Genomic DNA, 14,213 nt, shown 5'->3' on the forward strand with positions numbered 1-14,213 from the left:
ACAGTCCCTGTTCAAAGAGCTTACAATCTAAAAGACAAGAGAACAATTTAAAGACAAGTGAACAATAAAACCAACAATTACAGAATGGAAATCTAAATACCATCATTGACCCACAATAGAGGTAATCGTCTGCCTATCAGTGAGATAAATGAAAGGAAGAAAAGACTAAGCTGTAGGAAAGGACCTGACACCCAGGTACATCTCAGTCGAACTCTTGAGAACCCAATTTCTGTGTGTGGAGAGGAACCTCACTCCTAATGGTACTGCTAGATTCCAACTCAGAAAATAACCTAAAATACTTTTCTAACAGTGTACGTTTCACTTGCCTTCATGGGGAAGAGAGGGAGTGAGTTCCCAAGAGGTCTTTTGTTTCTCCTAGGAGATAAGCCCTTCTTTCTCGGAGATCCTAGGGGAGGTTACTACTACTACTACTACTATTTAGCATTTCTATAGCGCTACAAGGCATACGCAGCGCTGCACAAACATAGAAGAAAGACAGTCCCTGCTCAAAGAGCTTACAATCTAATAGACAAAAAATAAATAAAGTAAGCAAATCAAATCAATTAATGTGGACGGGAAGGAAGAGAGGAGGGTAAGTGGAGGCGAGTGGTTACGAGTCAAAAGCAATGTTAAAGAGGTGGGCTTTCAGTCTAGATTTAAAGGTGGCCAAGGATGGGGCAAGACGTAGGGGCTCAGGAAGTTTATTCCAGGTGTAGGGTGCAGCGAGACAGAAGGCTGGAGTTGGCAGTAGTGGAGAAACCTGGCTCTGCCCTGATGACTCTGCTTCAGTCGCAGCCCTGTGCCATGGCGGTTATCTATTTTCACATACTCCTCGCCCTGCTGGCCGTGGGGGCGGTGTTGGACTACTTCTCTCTCCCTCCTCCAGATTTCAACCCCTTCTTCCACCTCAATCTCACTGTTTTTCCTCCTTTGAAGTCCACTCTATCCGCCTTTTCTCTCCTCTGCCTCTTCGAATAGCGGTCATTTATCGTCCCCCTGGTAAGTCCCTTTCATCCTTTCTCAGTGACTTTGACGCCTGGCTTGCCTTCTTCCATGATCCTTCCTCCCCCTCTCTCATCCTTGGTGACTTGAATATTCCTGCTAATGATCCTTCCAACTCTTCTATTTCCAAGTTACTCGCTTTAACGTCCTCCTTTAATCTCCAACTATGCTCCACCTCCCCCACTCATCAAAATGGTCACTGTCTTGATCTCATCTTCTCCTCCAACTGTTCACCTTCTAGTTTCCTTGCCTCTGATCATCCCTCCTCTGATCACCATCTTATAACTTTCACACTTAAATCTCCCCCCTCCCAGTTCCGTCCTATCCTATCTAATTTATCTAGAAATCTGGGGAGCAGCAGAGTGAGTACATTATAGGTTAGTAGAAGAAGTTTGAACAGGATGCGAAAACGGATAGGGAGCCAGTGAAGGGTCTTGAGGAGAGGGGTAGTATGAGTAAAGCGACCCTGACGGAAGATGAGACGGGCAGCAGAGTTTTGAACCGACTGGAGAGGGGAGAGGTGACTAAGTGGGAGGCCAGCAAAAAGCAGATTGCAGTAGTCTAAACGAGAGGTGACAAGGGTGTGGATGAGGGTTTTGGTAGAGTGCTCGGAAAGAAAGGGGCGGATTTTATGGATGTTGTAAAGAAAGAAACGACAGGTCTTGGCAATCTGCTGGATATGAGCAGAGAAGGAGAGAGAAGAGTCAAAGATGACCCCAAGATTTCGAGCTGAGGAGACAGGGAGAATGAGAGAGCCATCAACAGAAATAGAAAACGGGGGGAGCGGGGAGGTGGGTTTGGGGGGAAAAATGAGAAGCTCGGTTTTGGTCATATTTAATTTCAGGTGGCATTGAGACATCCAGACAGCAATGTCAGACAAGCACGCTGAAACTTTGGTTTGGATGCAAGGTGAGATATCAGGAGTAGAAAGGTAGATTTGGGAGTCATCAGCATAGAGATGGTAGGAAAAGCCATGGGATGAGATTAATGAACCAAGGGAAGAAGTGTAGATAGAAAAGAGGAGGGGACCAAGAACAGAACCCTGAGGTACGCCGACAGGCAGAGGGATAGAAGTAGAAGAGGATCCACCAGAGTGAACACTAAAGGTGCGGAGGGAGAGGTAGGAAGAGAACCAGGAAAGGACAGAGCCCTGGAATCCAAGTGAGGACAGGGTATCGAGAAGTATGCTGTGATCAACAGTGTCAAAAGCAGCGGAAAGATCAAGAAGAATGAGGATGGAATATTGACCTCTGGATTTAGCCAGTAATAGGTCATTGGAGACTTTAGTAAGCGCAGTTTCGGTTGAGTGGAGAGGGCGAAAACCAGATTGTAGTGGGTCAAGAATAGCATGTGAGGAGAGAAAATCAAGGCAGCGGCAAGTAATTTGGAGAGAAAAGGAAGGAGGGAGATGGGTCGGTAATTAGAGGGACAAGTAGGGTCGAGTGAAGGCTTCTTAAGGAGAGGTGTGACCACAGCATGTTTAAAGGCAGCAGGGACAGTCGCAGTGGAAGGTGAGAGGTTGAGAATGTGACAGATAAAAGGAATAAGAGCAGGAGAGATGGCATTAAGAAGGTGGGTGGGAATGGGATCAGAGGAACAGGTGGTACATTTTGAGGAAGAAAGGAGAAGTGTAGTTTCCTCAATAGTAACTTCAGGAAAGGAGGAAAGGGAATGAGGGGAAGGAGAGAGAGGGGAACGGACTAGTGGAGGGAGAGGTGGTGAGGTAGAGAAAGCAAGGTTTATCTTTTCAACCTTGTTGTGAAAGAATTCAGCAAGGGTCTGAGGAGATAATGAAGGGGGAGTTGGGGGAGGGGGCACCTTGAGGAGGGAGTTCAATGTGGTGAAGAGAAGTCAAGGATTAGAGCCAAGAGAGTTGGTCAGTTGGATATAATAATCCTGTTTGGCACGTAAAAGAGCAGATTGGAAGGAGGTCAGCATGAACTTAAAGTGTAGGAAATCAGCAAGGGCCCGAGATTTCCGCCAGAGGCTTTCGGCGGAGCGGGTACAGGAACGTAGGTAGCGGATATTAGAAGTCAGCCAAGGTTGGGGTTTTGTACGCCTTACAGGGCGGGTCATCAAAGGTGCAAGAGTGTCTAAGGCAGAGGATAGAGTATTGTTGTAAGAAGAAACAGCCTCGTTAACAGATGTGGATGGTGCCACAGTAGAGAGGAGGTTTGAAACATGGGAGGATAGAGATGAAGGATCAATATCGTGAAGATTCCTAGATAAATGAGATAAGATAGGACGGGACTGGGAGGGAGGAGATTTAAGTGTGAAAGTTATAAGATGGTGATCAGAGGAGGGAAGATCAGAGGCAAGGAAACTAGAGGGTGAACAGTTGGAGGAGAAGATGAGATCAAGACAGTGACCATTTTGATGAGTGGGGGAGGTGGAGCATAGTTGGAGATTAAAGGAGGACGTTAAAGCGAGTAACTTGGAAATAGAAGAGTTGGAAGGATCATTAGCAGGAATATTCAAGTCACCAAGGATGAGAGAGGGGGAGGAAGGATCATGGAAGAAGGCAAGCCAGGCATCAAAGTCACTGAGAAAGGATGAAAGGGACTTATCAGGGGGACGATAAATGACCGCTATTCGAAGAGGCAGAGGAGAGAAAAGGCGGATAGAGTGGGCTTCATAGGAGGAAAAACAGTGAGATTGAGGTGGAAGAAGGGGTTGAAATCTGGAGGAGGGAGAGAGAAGTAGTCCAACACCGCCCCCACGGCCAGCAGGGCGAGGAGTATGTGAAAATAGATAACCACCATGGCACAGGGCTGCGACTGAAGCAGAGTCATCAGGGCAGAGCCAGGTTTCTGTTATGGCGAGCAGATGGAGGTGACGCGAGATAAAAAGGTCATGGATATAGGCGAGTTTGTTACAGATAGAGCGGGCATTCCATAGGGCGCAAGAGAAGGGCAGAGAAGAGGAGGGGAGTAGAGAAATAGAGATGAGGTTAGAGAGGTCGCGGTGAGATCTGTAGGGTTGGGATAATAGTTGGTGAGGGGGGCCAGGATTGGGATTGATGTCACCGGCTGAGAGTAAGAGAAGGAGTAAAAGAGAGCGGAGGAGAGTAGGAGAGGTGTGGCCATGAAGGCGTCGAAGGCGAGAGGTATTTAGGTGGAATGGGGAAGGCAAAATGGACGGAAGAAAGAGGCGGAGATTAAAAGCCAAGAGGGAGGAAGAGGGTAGGAGAGAAGGTGAGGTGATGAAGTCGATGGATGGGCAGTGAGTTCCTGTAGCGGAGAGAGGTAGGGGGTGAGGGAAAAGATTAGGAAGGGACAGGGCTAGGAAGAGAATATGAATAGGGGCCATAAATGACTGAATATGGTTGTGGTATTCTTTAGGTATCCAGAGCAAAATGTTATAAACTGTCAGTACTTTATCCAAGAGCCAGAAACAGTCTGAAGGGATCGTGCTGATCCCCAAGGAGGGAAAGAGAAAGAGAGAAGGTGAAGAAGAAGGTATCTTCCTGGGAATCATTCGGGACACATCATAGATTATTTTACAATAAGTAATATTAGAGGTTCAACTTTCTGCTTCTGTACCTTGTATTAATAAAAGTGGAAAGAAGGACAAATGACAGCTAACATGGTTAAAAGGTGACATGAAAGAGGCTGAGTCAAAATAATATCTTTCAAAAAAAATGGAAGAAAGATCCGAATGAAGAAAACAAGAAGCAGCGTAAGCACAGGCAAGTTAGATTCCAAGGTGCCGATATTCAGACCACGGGAGGTAGCTGGGTTGTCTCCTGCGGGGTCTTCACTGAGTCTGGATAGTCAATGCCGGGCTGTTTCTGGTGTCTGGCATTGAATATCCTCGTGTTTTTTTGGCCAGTTTCAGCTTAACCGACCAAGTCAATATTCAGCACATGATTAATTGTAGGTAGTACTTAGACATCATATCGAAAATGCCCCTCCACCTCAGTGCAAGTGGTAAAAGCAGTTAATATAGAAAAGTCCATAATCTGCTACTAAGATAGAGATGGGTAGGGTTACCATATGGCTCCAAAAAAAGGAAGACAGATTGAGCCAATCCGAGTGGAAGTAAAATCCGGACTGGCTCAATCTGTCCTCTTTTTACTGGAGCCATATGATAACCCTAGACATAGGGAAAATCACTACTTATCTCTGGGATCCGGGACATGGAATCTTGCTACTCTTTGGGGTTCTGTCGGGTACTTGCGACCTGAATTTGCCACCGTTAGAAGAAAGATACAGGGCTAGATTGACCATCAGTCTCTTTCTGGGCTAGATGGACTATCAGTTTGACGTATGTTCTTACGCAATTTAGCCTTCCTTTTTCTTTTCTTGCAGTGACAGCGCCTACATAAAAGCCATTTATGACCTCTGCTCCTTGGTGGACCTCAGATTCCGTTGGTTTCTATTCCAGAGTAACCTCATTTTCTACTTAAGTCCCCAAGGATTTCGCTTTCGGAAGGCCTGCAGACTGGCTCATCAGCACACAGGTATTTCCTCAGCATATTATTTTTTGAATACACTTTGTCTAAACTCTTCTGCCCACTGCAAAATGTAAATTTATAGCGAGAAGGAAGATGTGGGTTCTAATCGTTTCCCCGCCCGATTTTTGTGGGGGCTTCTGAAATAAAAGAGCTTAAGCTAGTAAAGTGACTGGGATTTTCTCATTTTTAGACAGGATTTATTTAGCCACCTTTCTAACCCTGCTCAAGATATTACAGTTCAAATACGGCCCTGCTTCAAAAAGAGCTTTACAACCTAAATTGGTGCCTGTGGAAAAATGGATGCCCCAGGGTCACGAGGAGCATCAGTGGGAGAAGTGGCAACAAACCCTAGTTTTCTTGAATCTGAACCCAGTAACCTCTAGGTCACTTCTTAGCAGTTCCAATAGGTAGTTTGAAATATGCTGAGGTAGAGAAGGAAGGAAGTATGACCAGTCAGATACAGTTGGTTGACTATGAGCGGCATAATCCAATGGCGCCGGCCAGCTTCGGGGCTGGCTCCGCGAGGGGGCGAAGCCAAGAGTATTTTCGAAATTCACTTGGCGCCGACCAAATCGCTCGCCGGGTTTAGAGCAGGATCGCTGGTGGATCGCCGGGTTTACATGAGATGGCCGGCTTCGTTTTCCAGCCATAATGGAAACCGGGCCTGGCCATCTCAGGCCTGGACAACTGCAAGGCATTTGGGCGTGGGAGGAGCCAGCATTTGTAGTGCACTGGCCCCCCCTGACATGCCAGGACACCAACCGGGCACCCTAGGAGGCACTTTAAAAATTAAAAAAAAAATAGCTTCCAGGTGCATAGCACCCTTACCTTGGGTGCTGAGCCCCCCAAATCCCCCCCAAAACCCACTCGCCACAACTCTACACCATTACCATAGCCCTAAGGGATGAAGGGGGGCACCTACATATGGGTGCAGTGGGTTTTGGGGTTTTTTGGAGGGCTCAACATTAACCACCACAAGTGTAATAGGTAGGGGGGGGATAGGCCTGGGTCCACCTGCCTGAACTGCACTGCACCCACTAAAAACTGCTCCAGGGACCTGCATACTGCTGTCAGGGAGCTGGGTATGACATTTCAGGCTGGCATACAGGCTGGCAAAAAATGTTTGGGTTTTTTTTGGGTGGGAGGGGGTTGGTGACCACTGGAGGAGTAAGGGGAGGTGATCCCCGCTTCCCTCCGGTGGTCATCTGGTCAGTGGGGGCACTTTTTTCAGACTTGGTCCTAAAACTAAATGGACCAAGTCCGGCCAGCCGGCGAAATGCTCGTTCGAGTCGGGCATTTTTTTTTTCATTATGAGGTGAAGCCGGCCATCTCATAACCACGCCTCGCCCCCCTTTGCTACCCTACCAACACGCCCCCTTAAAAGGTTGGCCGGCGCCGAAACGAAAAAGCAGTTGGGGCTGGCCACAATTGGCTTTTGATAATACCGATTTGGCCGGGATCAAGAGATCGCCGGCGATCTCCTGATTTGTGTCGGAAGATCGCCGGCGATCCCTTTCGAAAATGAGATAGTAATTGTTTCTACAAAGCCTCCTCAATTCAGATAAATACATTTTTTGTTAGTTCCCTCTCCCCCCAACTTTGAAAACTGCCAGTGTTTGGGATTCTCTCTCTTCCTTCTGCCTCTAATACTCCTATTCTGCATAGTGGAAGGATCCAGAAACAATAGTTCTAGTACTGAGGGGCACAGAGCAAAATGAGAGAAAAAAAAGTTGACCTCTGTTCTGTCAATCAGTGCAATGATCTACAATCCTGCTCAGTACTGGTGATCACAAATTCATGAAATTCCCAGGAAATAAATTCATTTGCAATAATGGAAGACATTTTTCTCTGAACGTAAGAGTAGCCATACTGGGACAGATTTCTGCTCCCAACAGTAGCCAACCCCCCCCCCCCCCCCCCCCCCCCCAAAGGCATTTTTTGTAGGTACACTAAAAAAGAATTCTGCACGCGTCCAAAACACAAGTGTACACTACTGCAGGCCATTTTTCAGTGCACCTTAGTAAAAGGACCCCTAAAAGCCAGACTGTGCATGAAATATAAAGAAGTAGATATAACATTCAAAAAGTAACATATTCCAACCACTGTATTAAAAATTAAATAAACCAAAATTGGAAAATAATGTGGTTCTTTTTCTGGACTAACTTAATACATTTTTACTAGCTTTCGAAGGCCAAAACCTCCTCCACTACATCCAACTCCGTTGCTTTCAGATTTCATTCATTCTTATTACCATTCTTCAATCTCTCTTTTTTTTACATTGTCTACCTACAGCTTTCCATCTCCTTCCCTTGCCTGGCCCTCCCATTCTCCTTCCTCTTATTCCTAGTCTTTCACTAACTTCTCCCCCCCCACCATCATCAAGCATCTCCTCTGTCTCTCCGTCTCTCCACCACTATCCTCTGTGTGGTGTGTGTGTGTGTATCTCCCTCCCCCCATCCAGAATATCTCTTTTTCTCTCCCCCCTCTGCTATCCAGCATTTCTTCTCTGTCTCTCTTCTCCACCACTCAACATTGCCCCTTTCTTTCCGTCTCTCTCTGACTCTGGCATGCAGCATTACCTGTCTACCTCTGTCTCTCTCTTCTTCCTCCCACCCACCTTCCTCCCTCCCTCCATTCAGCGTTGCCCTGTCTTCCTCTCTCCCACATGCAACACTGCCCTCCTCCCATTCAGCTTTGCCCCCGTGGGTGTGTGTGTCTCTTTCCCCATCCAACATTGCCCTATCTTTCACCCCATGCAGAATTGCCCTCATCCATCCAGCACTGACTTGTCTCTCTTTCTCCTTTTAGCATGCATCATTGCCCCTGTCTCTCTCTCCAGCCCATCCAGCATTGCCTCTGTCTTTCTCCCCCTCCCATCCATTATTGTCCAGCCACCCCAGCATTAGCTTGGGCTCTCCTCAAATCCCCTACCCCACCCCACTCCACTTTGCCTCACTTCAGCATTGCCTCAGGCTCAGTGCCCCCACCACCCTACCCTACCCTACTCTAGCATTGCCCTGGGCTCTCCACCCAACCTCACATCACCACCCCAATCCAGCCCAGCATTGCCTAAGGCTCTCCTCCCACCCCTTACCCCTCATCCCTCACCCTCATCCTCACCCTAGCATTACCTCAGGCTCTCCACCCAACCTCACCCCACCCCACTACAGTATTGCCTCAGGTTCTCCACCCAACCTCACTTCATCACCCCAACCCAGCCCAGCATTTTGCCTCAGGCTCTCATCCCACCCCTCATCCTCACCCTAGCATTAACTCAAGCTCTCAACCCAACTTCATCCCACTCCATCATTACTTCTGCCTCTCCACCCAGCCTCACTTCACCACCCCAGCCCAGCCCAGCCCAGCCTAGCATTGCATCAGGCTCTGCCCACATTCAACCTCACCCTGGCATTACATCGGGCTCTTCTCCCATCATTCACTGCCACCCTAGCATTTCCCTAGGCAACACACCCCAGCATAATTGCCTCAGGTTCGTTCTTTCACTCTATCCCTCATTTAGTTCATTTTGTTCCCTCCCAATGGCACCTCTGCTGGACCTGCATTCATAACCAGCAAAAATGTGTGGGACTAGCTCGTCTCTGCACATGCTTCTGTTTCAGCTGCCAGCCCCGCCTCTATCTCCCTCAGATGTAACTTCCTGTTTCAGAGGAGGGAGGCAGGACCAGCAGCGGAAAGAGCAGTGCGTGCGGAAAGCTGGCCCTGTCTGTCTTTGCTTGTTATGACTTGGCAGAGGTGCCAAAAGTAGGGAATACAAAATGCTGAGAGAAGAGTAAGGGTGAGAGAGAGAGAGAGAGAGAGAGAGAGAGAGAGAGAGAAACAAACAAATAAGGTAAAGTGGATGGGGGGGGGGGGGGATAGATGGATGGAGGAGAAATTTTTTGGCAGGCAGAGAATTGTAACAATGATATCACTTCCTAAAGCTTAAGAAGTGCTGAACACCATTCCATCCCATCTGGCACAAATTAAGCCCTGCCTTTATCCATATGTTTATTCACACCTTCAAAGAAATGAAGTAAATTGGTGAGGCGAAACTTCCCTTGGTTGAACCCTTGCTGACTCTTCCATTAACCCGTTTGACTATATGTTCCATAATTTTATTCTTTAAAATAGTTTCCACTATTTTGCACGTCACTGAAGTCAGGCTTACTGGTCTGTAATTTCCCGGATCACCCCGGAACTCTTTTTAAAAATCGGCATTACATTGTCCACTCTCCAATCTTCAGGTACTAAGGATGATTTTAACAACAGGTTACAGATCACTAAAAGCAGATCAGAAATTTCATGTTTGAGTTCTTTCAGTACCCTGGGGTGTATACCATCCAGTCCAGGTGATTTATCACTCTTTAACTTATCGATTTGGCTCAGTATGTCTTCCAGGTTCACCAAGATTTCTTTCAGTTCCTCCACATCGTCACCTTTAAAAACTATTTCTGGTACAGATACATCTTCTTCTGTAAAAACCACAAAGGATCCTTTCAATCTATCCACTATGGTCTTGTTCTCCCCGAGTGCCCCTTTTGCTCCTTCATGATACAATGGTCCCAAAGATTTCCTCACAGGCTTTCTGCTTCTAATGTACCTAAAAAAAGGTGTTACTTTGAGTTTTTGTCTCTAGCTTGACAGTACTTATGCTGCTTCTTATTTTCTTCATTCGGATCCTTTTTCCATTCCTTGAAGGATGCTCTTTTGGCGCTAATAGCCTCTTTAACTTCACCTTTTAACCATGATGGCTGTCATTGTCTCTTCTTTCCACTTTTGTTAATATGTGGAATACATCTGGTCTTGGCTTCTATGATGGCATTTTTAAACAATGTCCACGCCTGCTTTAGGGGTCCTTTTACTAAGGTGCGCTGAAAAATGGCCTGCAGTAGTGTAAACATGTGTTTTGGGCGCTCAAAGAATTATTTTTCAGCGCACCTACAAAAAATGCCTTTTTAAATTTTTGCCGAAAATGGATGTGCAGCAAAATGAAAATTGCTGCATGTCCATTTTGAGTCTGAGACCTTACTGCCAGCCATTGACCTAGTGGTAAAGTCTCATGCGGTAACTGGGCGGTAATGACCTACGTGTGTCAAATGCCACTTGGCGTGCATAGCGGACGTGTGGTAGAAAATAAAAATTATTTTTTGGACACACGTATTGTACGCACGCCAAAAATGAAATTACCACAAGAGCCACGTGGTAGCCAGGTGGTAACTCCATTTTGGCGTGCGTTGGGTGCGCATAGACGCTTACACGGCTTGGTAAAAGGGTCCCTTAAAGTCCTTACCTCTTTGGCCAACCCTTTGATTCTTTTTAACCATTTCCCTCATTTTGTCATAGTCGCCCTTTCAAAAATTAAATGCTGCTACAGTAGATTTCCTTAGTGACTTCACAGAAATCCAGAAGAGGAAACCCAAATTCTGTAGATAAAACAACACAGTCCACAAATCAGAACACACTTCTTCAGTGGTCAAAAAGGTTTTAATTCTTGCCACGTTTTGCCTCTCTAGAGGCTGCGTCAGGGGTTTACAACTGTATAACAAAACATATAAAACATACATTTAAAAAATAAAATAACATCCTTCCTCAAAATTAAATTTAACATACATATTTAAAACAGAGCTGTTAATGTATGCGTTTATCCACTTTATTGTATGTCAATGGTGAATTTAATTTTATAATATTTATGTATTAATATTTTGTCATTTTATTTATGTGTCAATTTTGTATTCCTAATTATTAATAGTTCAAGATATTTTTTTGTCACTTACTAATGTTGCTGCTTGTCCATCTTTTAATTGTGATTGTTATTCATTCTGTTTTATTGATTTTTAGTGTTTTCTAGTGTCGTTTTGATGACATAAGTGTAATTGGATTGTAAACAAAATGGACGCCTGGAAAGCATAGTTTTAAAATCTATTTTCAGCTATTCTGAAATAGAAGGTTTATTTTAAGAATTCTTAGGGCCCTGTTTACTAAGCAGCATTATAGGTGCATTAGCGTCTTTAATGAACGTTAACCATGTACACGTGTTAACCGTGTACATGCCTACAATATCCCTATATGTGCCTACATGGTTAGCGCCTACACTAAGGGTCCTGTTTACTAAGTCACGTTAGCATTTTTAATGTGCCTTAGTAAACAGGGCCCTTAGTGTTTCCAGATTGGGGGAATTAGTATTTCTGAATTTTATAAGCGTTTTTTTAAATGATAAATTTTCATCATGGTGACCTCATTAATTAAGTACGTATTCAAGTATGTTCATTTTTGATGATTTTTATGATCAGTTGACATTTTTAAGTTGGTTTAGCTGATCTGTTAAGCTTTGCGGCATTTAAAACCTTTTTTGAACCTGTTTTAAGGAGAGTTTGAGAGTGAACTCTGACCTTTAACAGGAAGTTAAATTCATCCTCTACAGCTGCATTCTGTAAGCTACTGAGAGAGGTAGAGTCATTCTCTGTGTGTGAACTCTGCTGCTAGCTGTGAGTATTTGGTGCTTCCATATTGTTTTTTTAAAAATGGCATCCCCTCCTTTATCATTTGTGGCAGTAAGTGGGGCTGGAGGGCAGGCACTGACTGGACTGGAGCCCACATATCGTTTGATCCTTATCGTGCAGGTGCCTTAGCTGTGGGGGGTCTCAATGTACTAAATCTCTGTTATGTGGTGAGTGGCCAAATTTCACTGCTCTCTCTATGTCCCACTCTAAAATTGATAACTTTGGCCATATGATTTCATCTATGGATGACTTTTGCCATATAAGTTCCAGCTATTAATAAGAAATCACTTAAGCGATGAGCACTGGACTCATGAAGAAGAAAATGTTTCTCATTTTCTTGCACAGATAAAGTGATAAAGCAGAGGAAAGCTGCCCTTGCGAATGAAAATGAACTGGAAAAGATTCAGCAGAAGAGACATTTGGATTTTCTGGACATTCTCCTCTGTGCCAAGGTACTTGTCGGAAGCCCTTGCAGCTTTCAGGCTTATTTTTGAAAGAGAAGGGCGCCCATCTTTCGACACAAATCGGAAGATGGGCGTCCTTCTCCCAGGGTCGACCAAATCGGCATAATGGAAAGCCGATTTTGGGCGTCCTCAAGTGCTTTCTGTCACGAGGTCGACCAAAGCTCACAGGGGTGTGTCTGAAGCACAGCGAAGGCGGGACTGGGGCATGCCTAACACATGGGCGTCCTTGACCGATAATGGAAAAAAGAAGGGCGTCCCTGACGAGCACTTGGGTGACTTTACTTGGTCCATTTTTTCTTACGACCAAGCCTCAAAAAGGTGCCCGAACTGACCAGATGACCACCGGAGGGAATCGGGGATGACCTCCCCTTACTCCCCCAGTGGTCACTAACCCCCTCCCACCCTAAAAAAAACGTTTTAAATATTTTTTTGCCAGCCTCTATGCCAGCCTCAAATGTCATACCCAGCTCCCTGACAGCAGTATGCAGGTCCCTAAAGCAGTTTTAGTGGGTGCAGTGCACTTCAGGCAGGCGGACCCAGGCCCATCCCCCCCTACCTGTTACACTTGTGGTGGTAAATGTGAGCCCTTCAAAACCCACCAGAAACCCACTGTACCCACATGTTGGTGCCCCCTTCACCCCTTAGGGCTATGGTAGTGGTGTACAGTTGTGGGGAGTGGGTTTTGGGGGGCTCAGCACACAAGGTAAGGGAGCTATGCACCTGGGAGCAATTTCTGAAGTCCACTGCAGTGCCCCCTAGGGTGCCCGGTTGGTGTCCTGGCATGTGAGGGGGACCAGTGCACTACGAATGCTGGCTCTTCCAACGACCAAATGGCTTGGATTTGGTCGTTTCTGAGATGGGCGTCCTCGGTTTCCATTATCGCCGAAAACCGAGGACGACCATCTCTAAGGATGACCATCTCTAAGGTTGACCTAAATGTTGAGATTTGGGCATCCCGGACCATATTATTGAAACGAAAGATGGACGCCCATCTTGTTTCGATAATACAGGTTTCCCCGCCCCTTCGCGGGGACGTCCTTTGAGGACGTCCTCAGGAAAACGTGGGCGCCCCGTTCGACTATGCCCCTGTTTGTCTCCTGCCCTGGGCCAGATTTGTGGCTTTGTTGTTATCTGTGTTTATCTAAATGTGTATATTTTCTTAGGACTGGGATTTTATTATTTAGTGTTATGAGATATACACTGTTTCTGTGATTATATTGTGTACTTTGATGCCCTGTAATCCACATTCGGTCTTTGGAAAAGTGGTTTGTAAATTCTCAATTAAATGAAGTCAGTACAGGAAAGCAATTTGCTATTTGGTCTGGTAGCTAGTTGAATGCAGATCCAATCCACACACAAATCCTATTGAAGTGCCAATTAATAGCAATTATTGATTGATAATGGTTCATTAACTTATTAGTTTGTATGCGGATTTCCGATCCATGCCCAAATTGGGGTGCTCAACTTTGGACGAGCTATAGAAAATCTGTGGGATAGTACCTTGAATATCTTTTCGGACTGACTCTGCATATTGCAGCCAGTGCCAGGGCAGAGTGTGGGCGGAGCCAGGGTGATCCTGATAGTAGAAATATTTAGTCTGTTATCCAGAGAATATAGGGAAGAAAAAAGGAGGAAAAGTGCCTCACGCAAATGTAAACAGCAAAACAAATGAGTGAGGCTGACTTAGAGAGGATATAAAAATATAAAAGTTTTTATTGTAAAAAGCATAAAACCGACCCGACATGGCCGTGTTTCGGCACAAAAGGCCTGCCTCAAGGGTCAAACCAATAT

At 45.6% G+C, this 14,213-nt stretch overlaps 1 protein-coding gene across 2 annotated transcripts in view; it reads left to right on the plus strand.

Moving 5' to 3' along the window:
- LOC115471796 (cytochrome P450 4B1-like) overlaps positions 1-14,213 on the plus strand; it is a 165,914-nt gene that overhangs the window by 53,402 nt on the left and 98,299 nt on the right. For both annotated transcript variants that reach the window (XM_030205629.1, XM_030205630.1), the window contains exons 6-7: positions 5,313-5,464; positions 12,304-12,410. In XM_030205629.1, the coding sequence (XP_030061489.1) occupies positions 5,313-5,464; positions 12,304-12,410 (259 nt within the window). The remainder of the gene's footprint in view (positions 1-5,312; positions 5,465-12,303; positions 12,411-14,213) is intronic.

Source organism: Microcaecilia unicolor, chromosome 6 (assembly GCF_901765095.1).
Source record: "Microcaecilia unicolor chromosome 6, aMicUni1.1, whole genome shotgun sequence".
Lineage (NCBI taxonomy): Eukaryota > Metazoa > Chordata > Amphibia > Gymnophiona > Siphonopidae > Microcaecilia > Microcaecilia unicolor.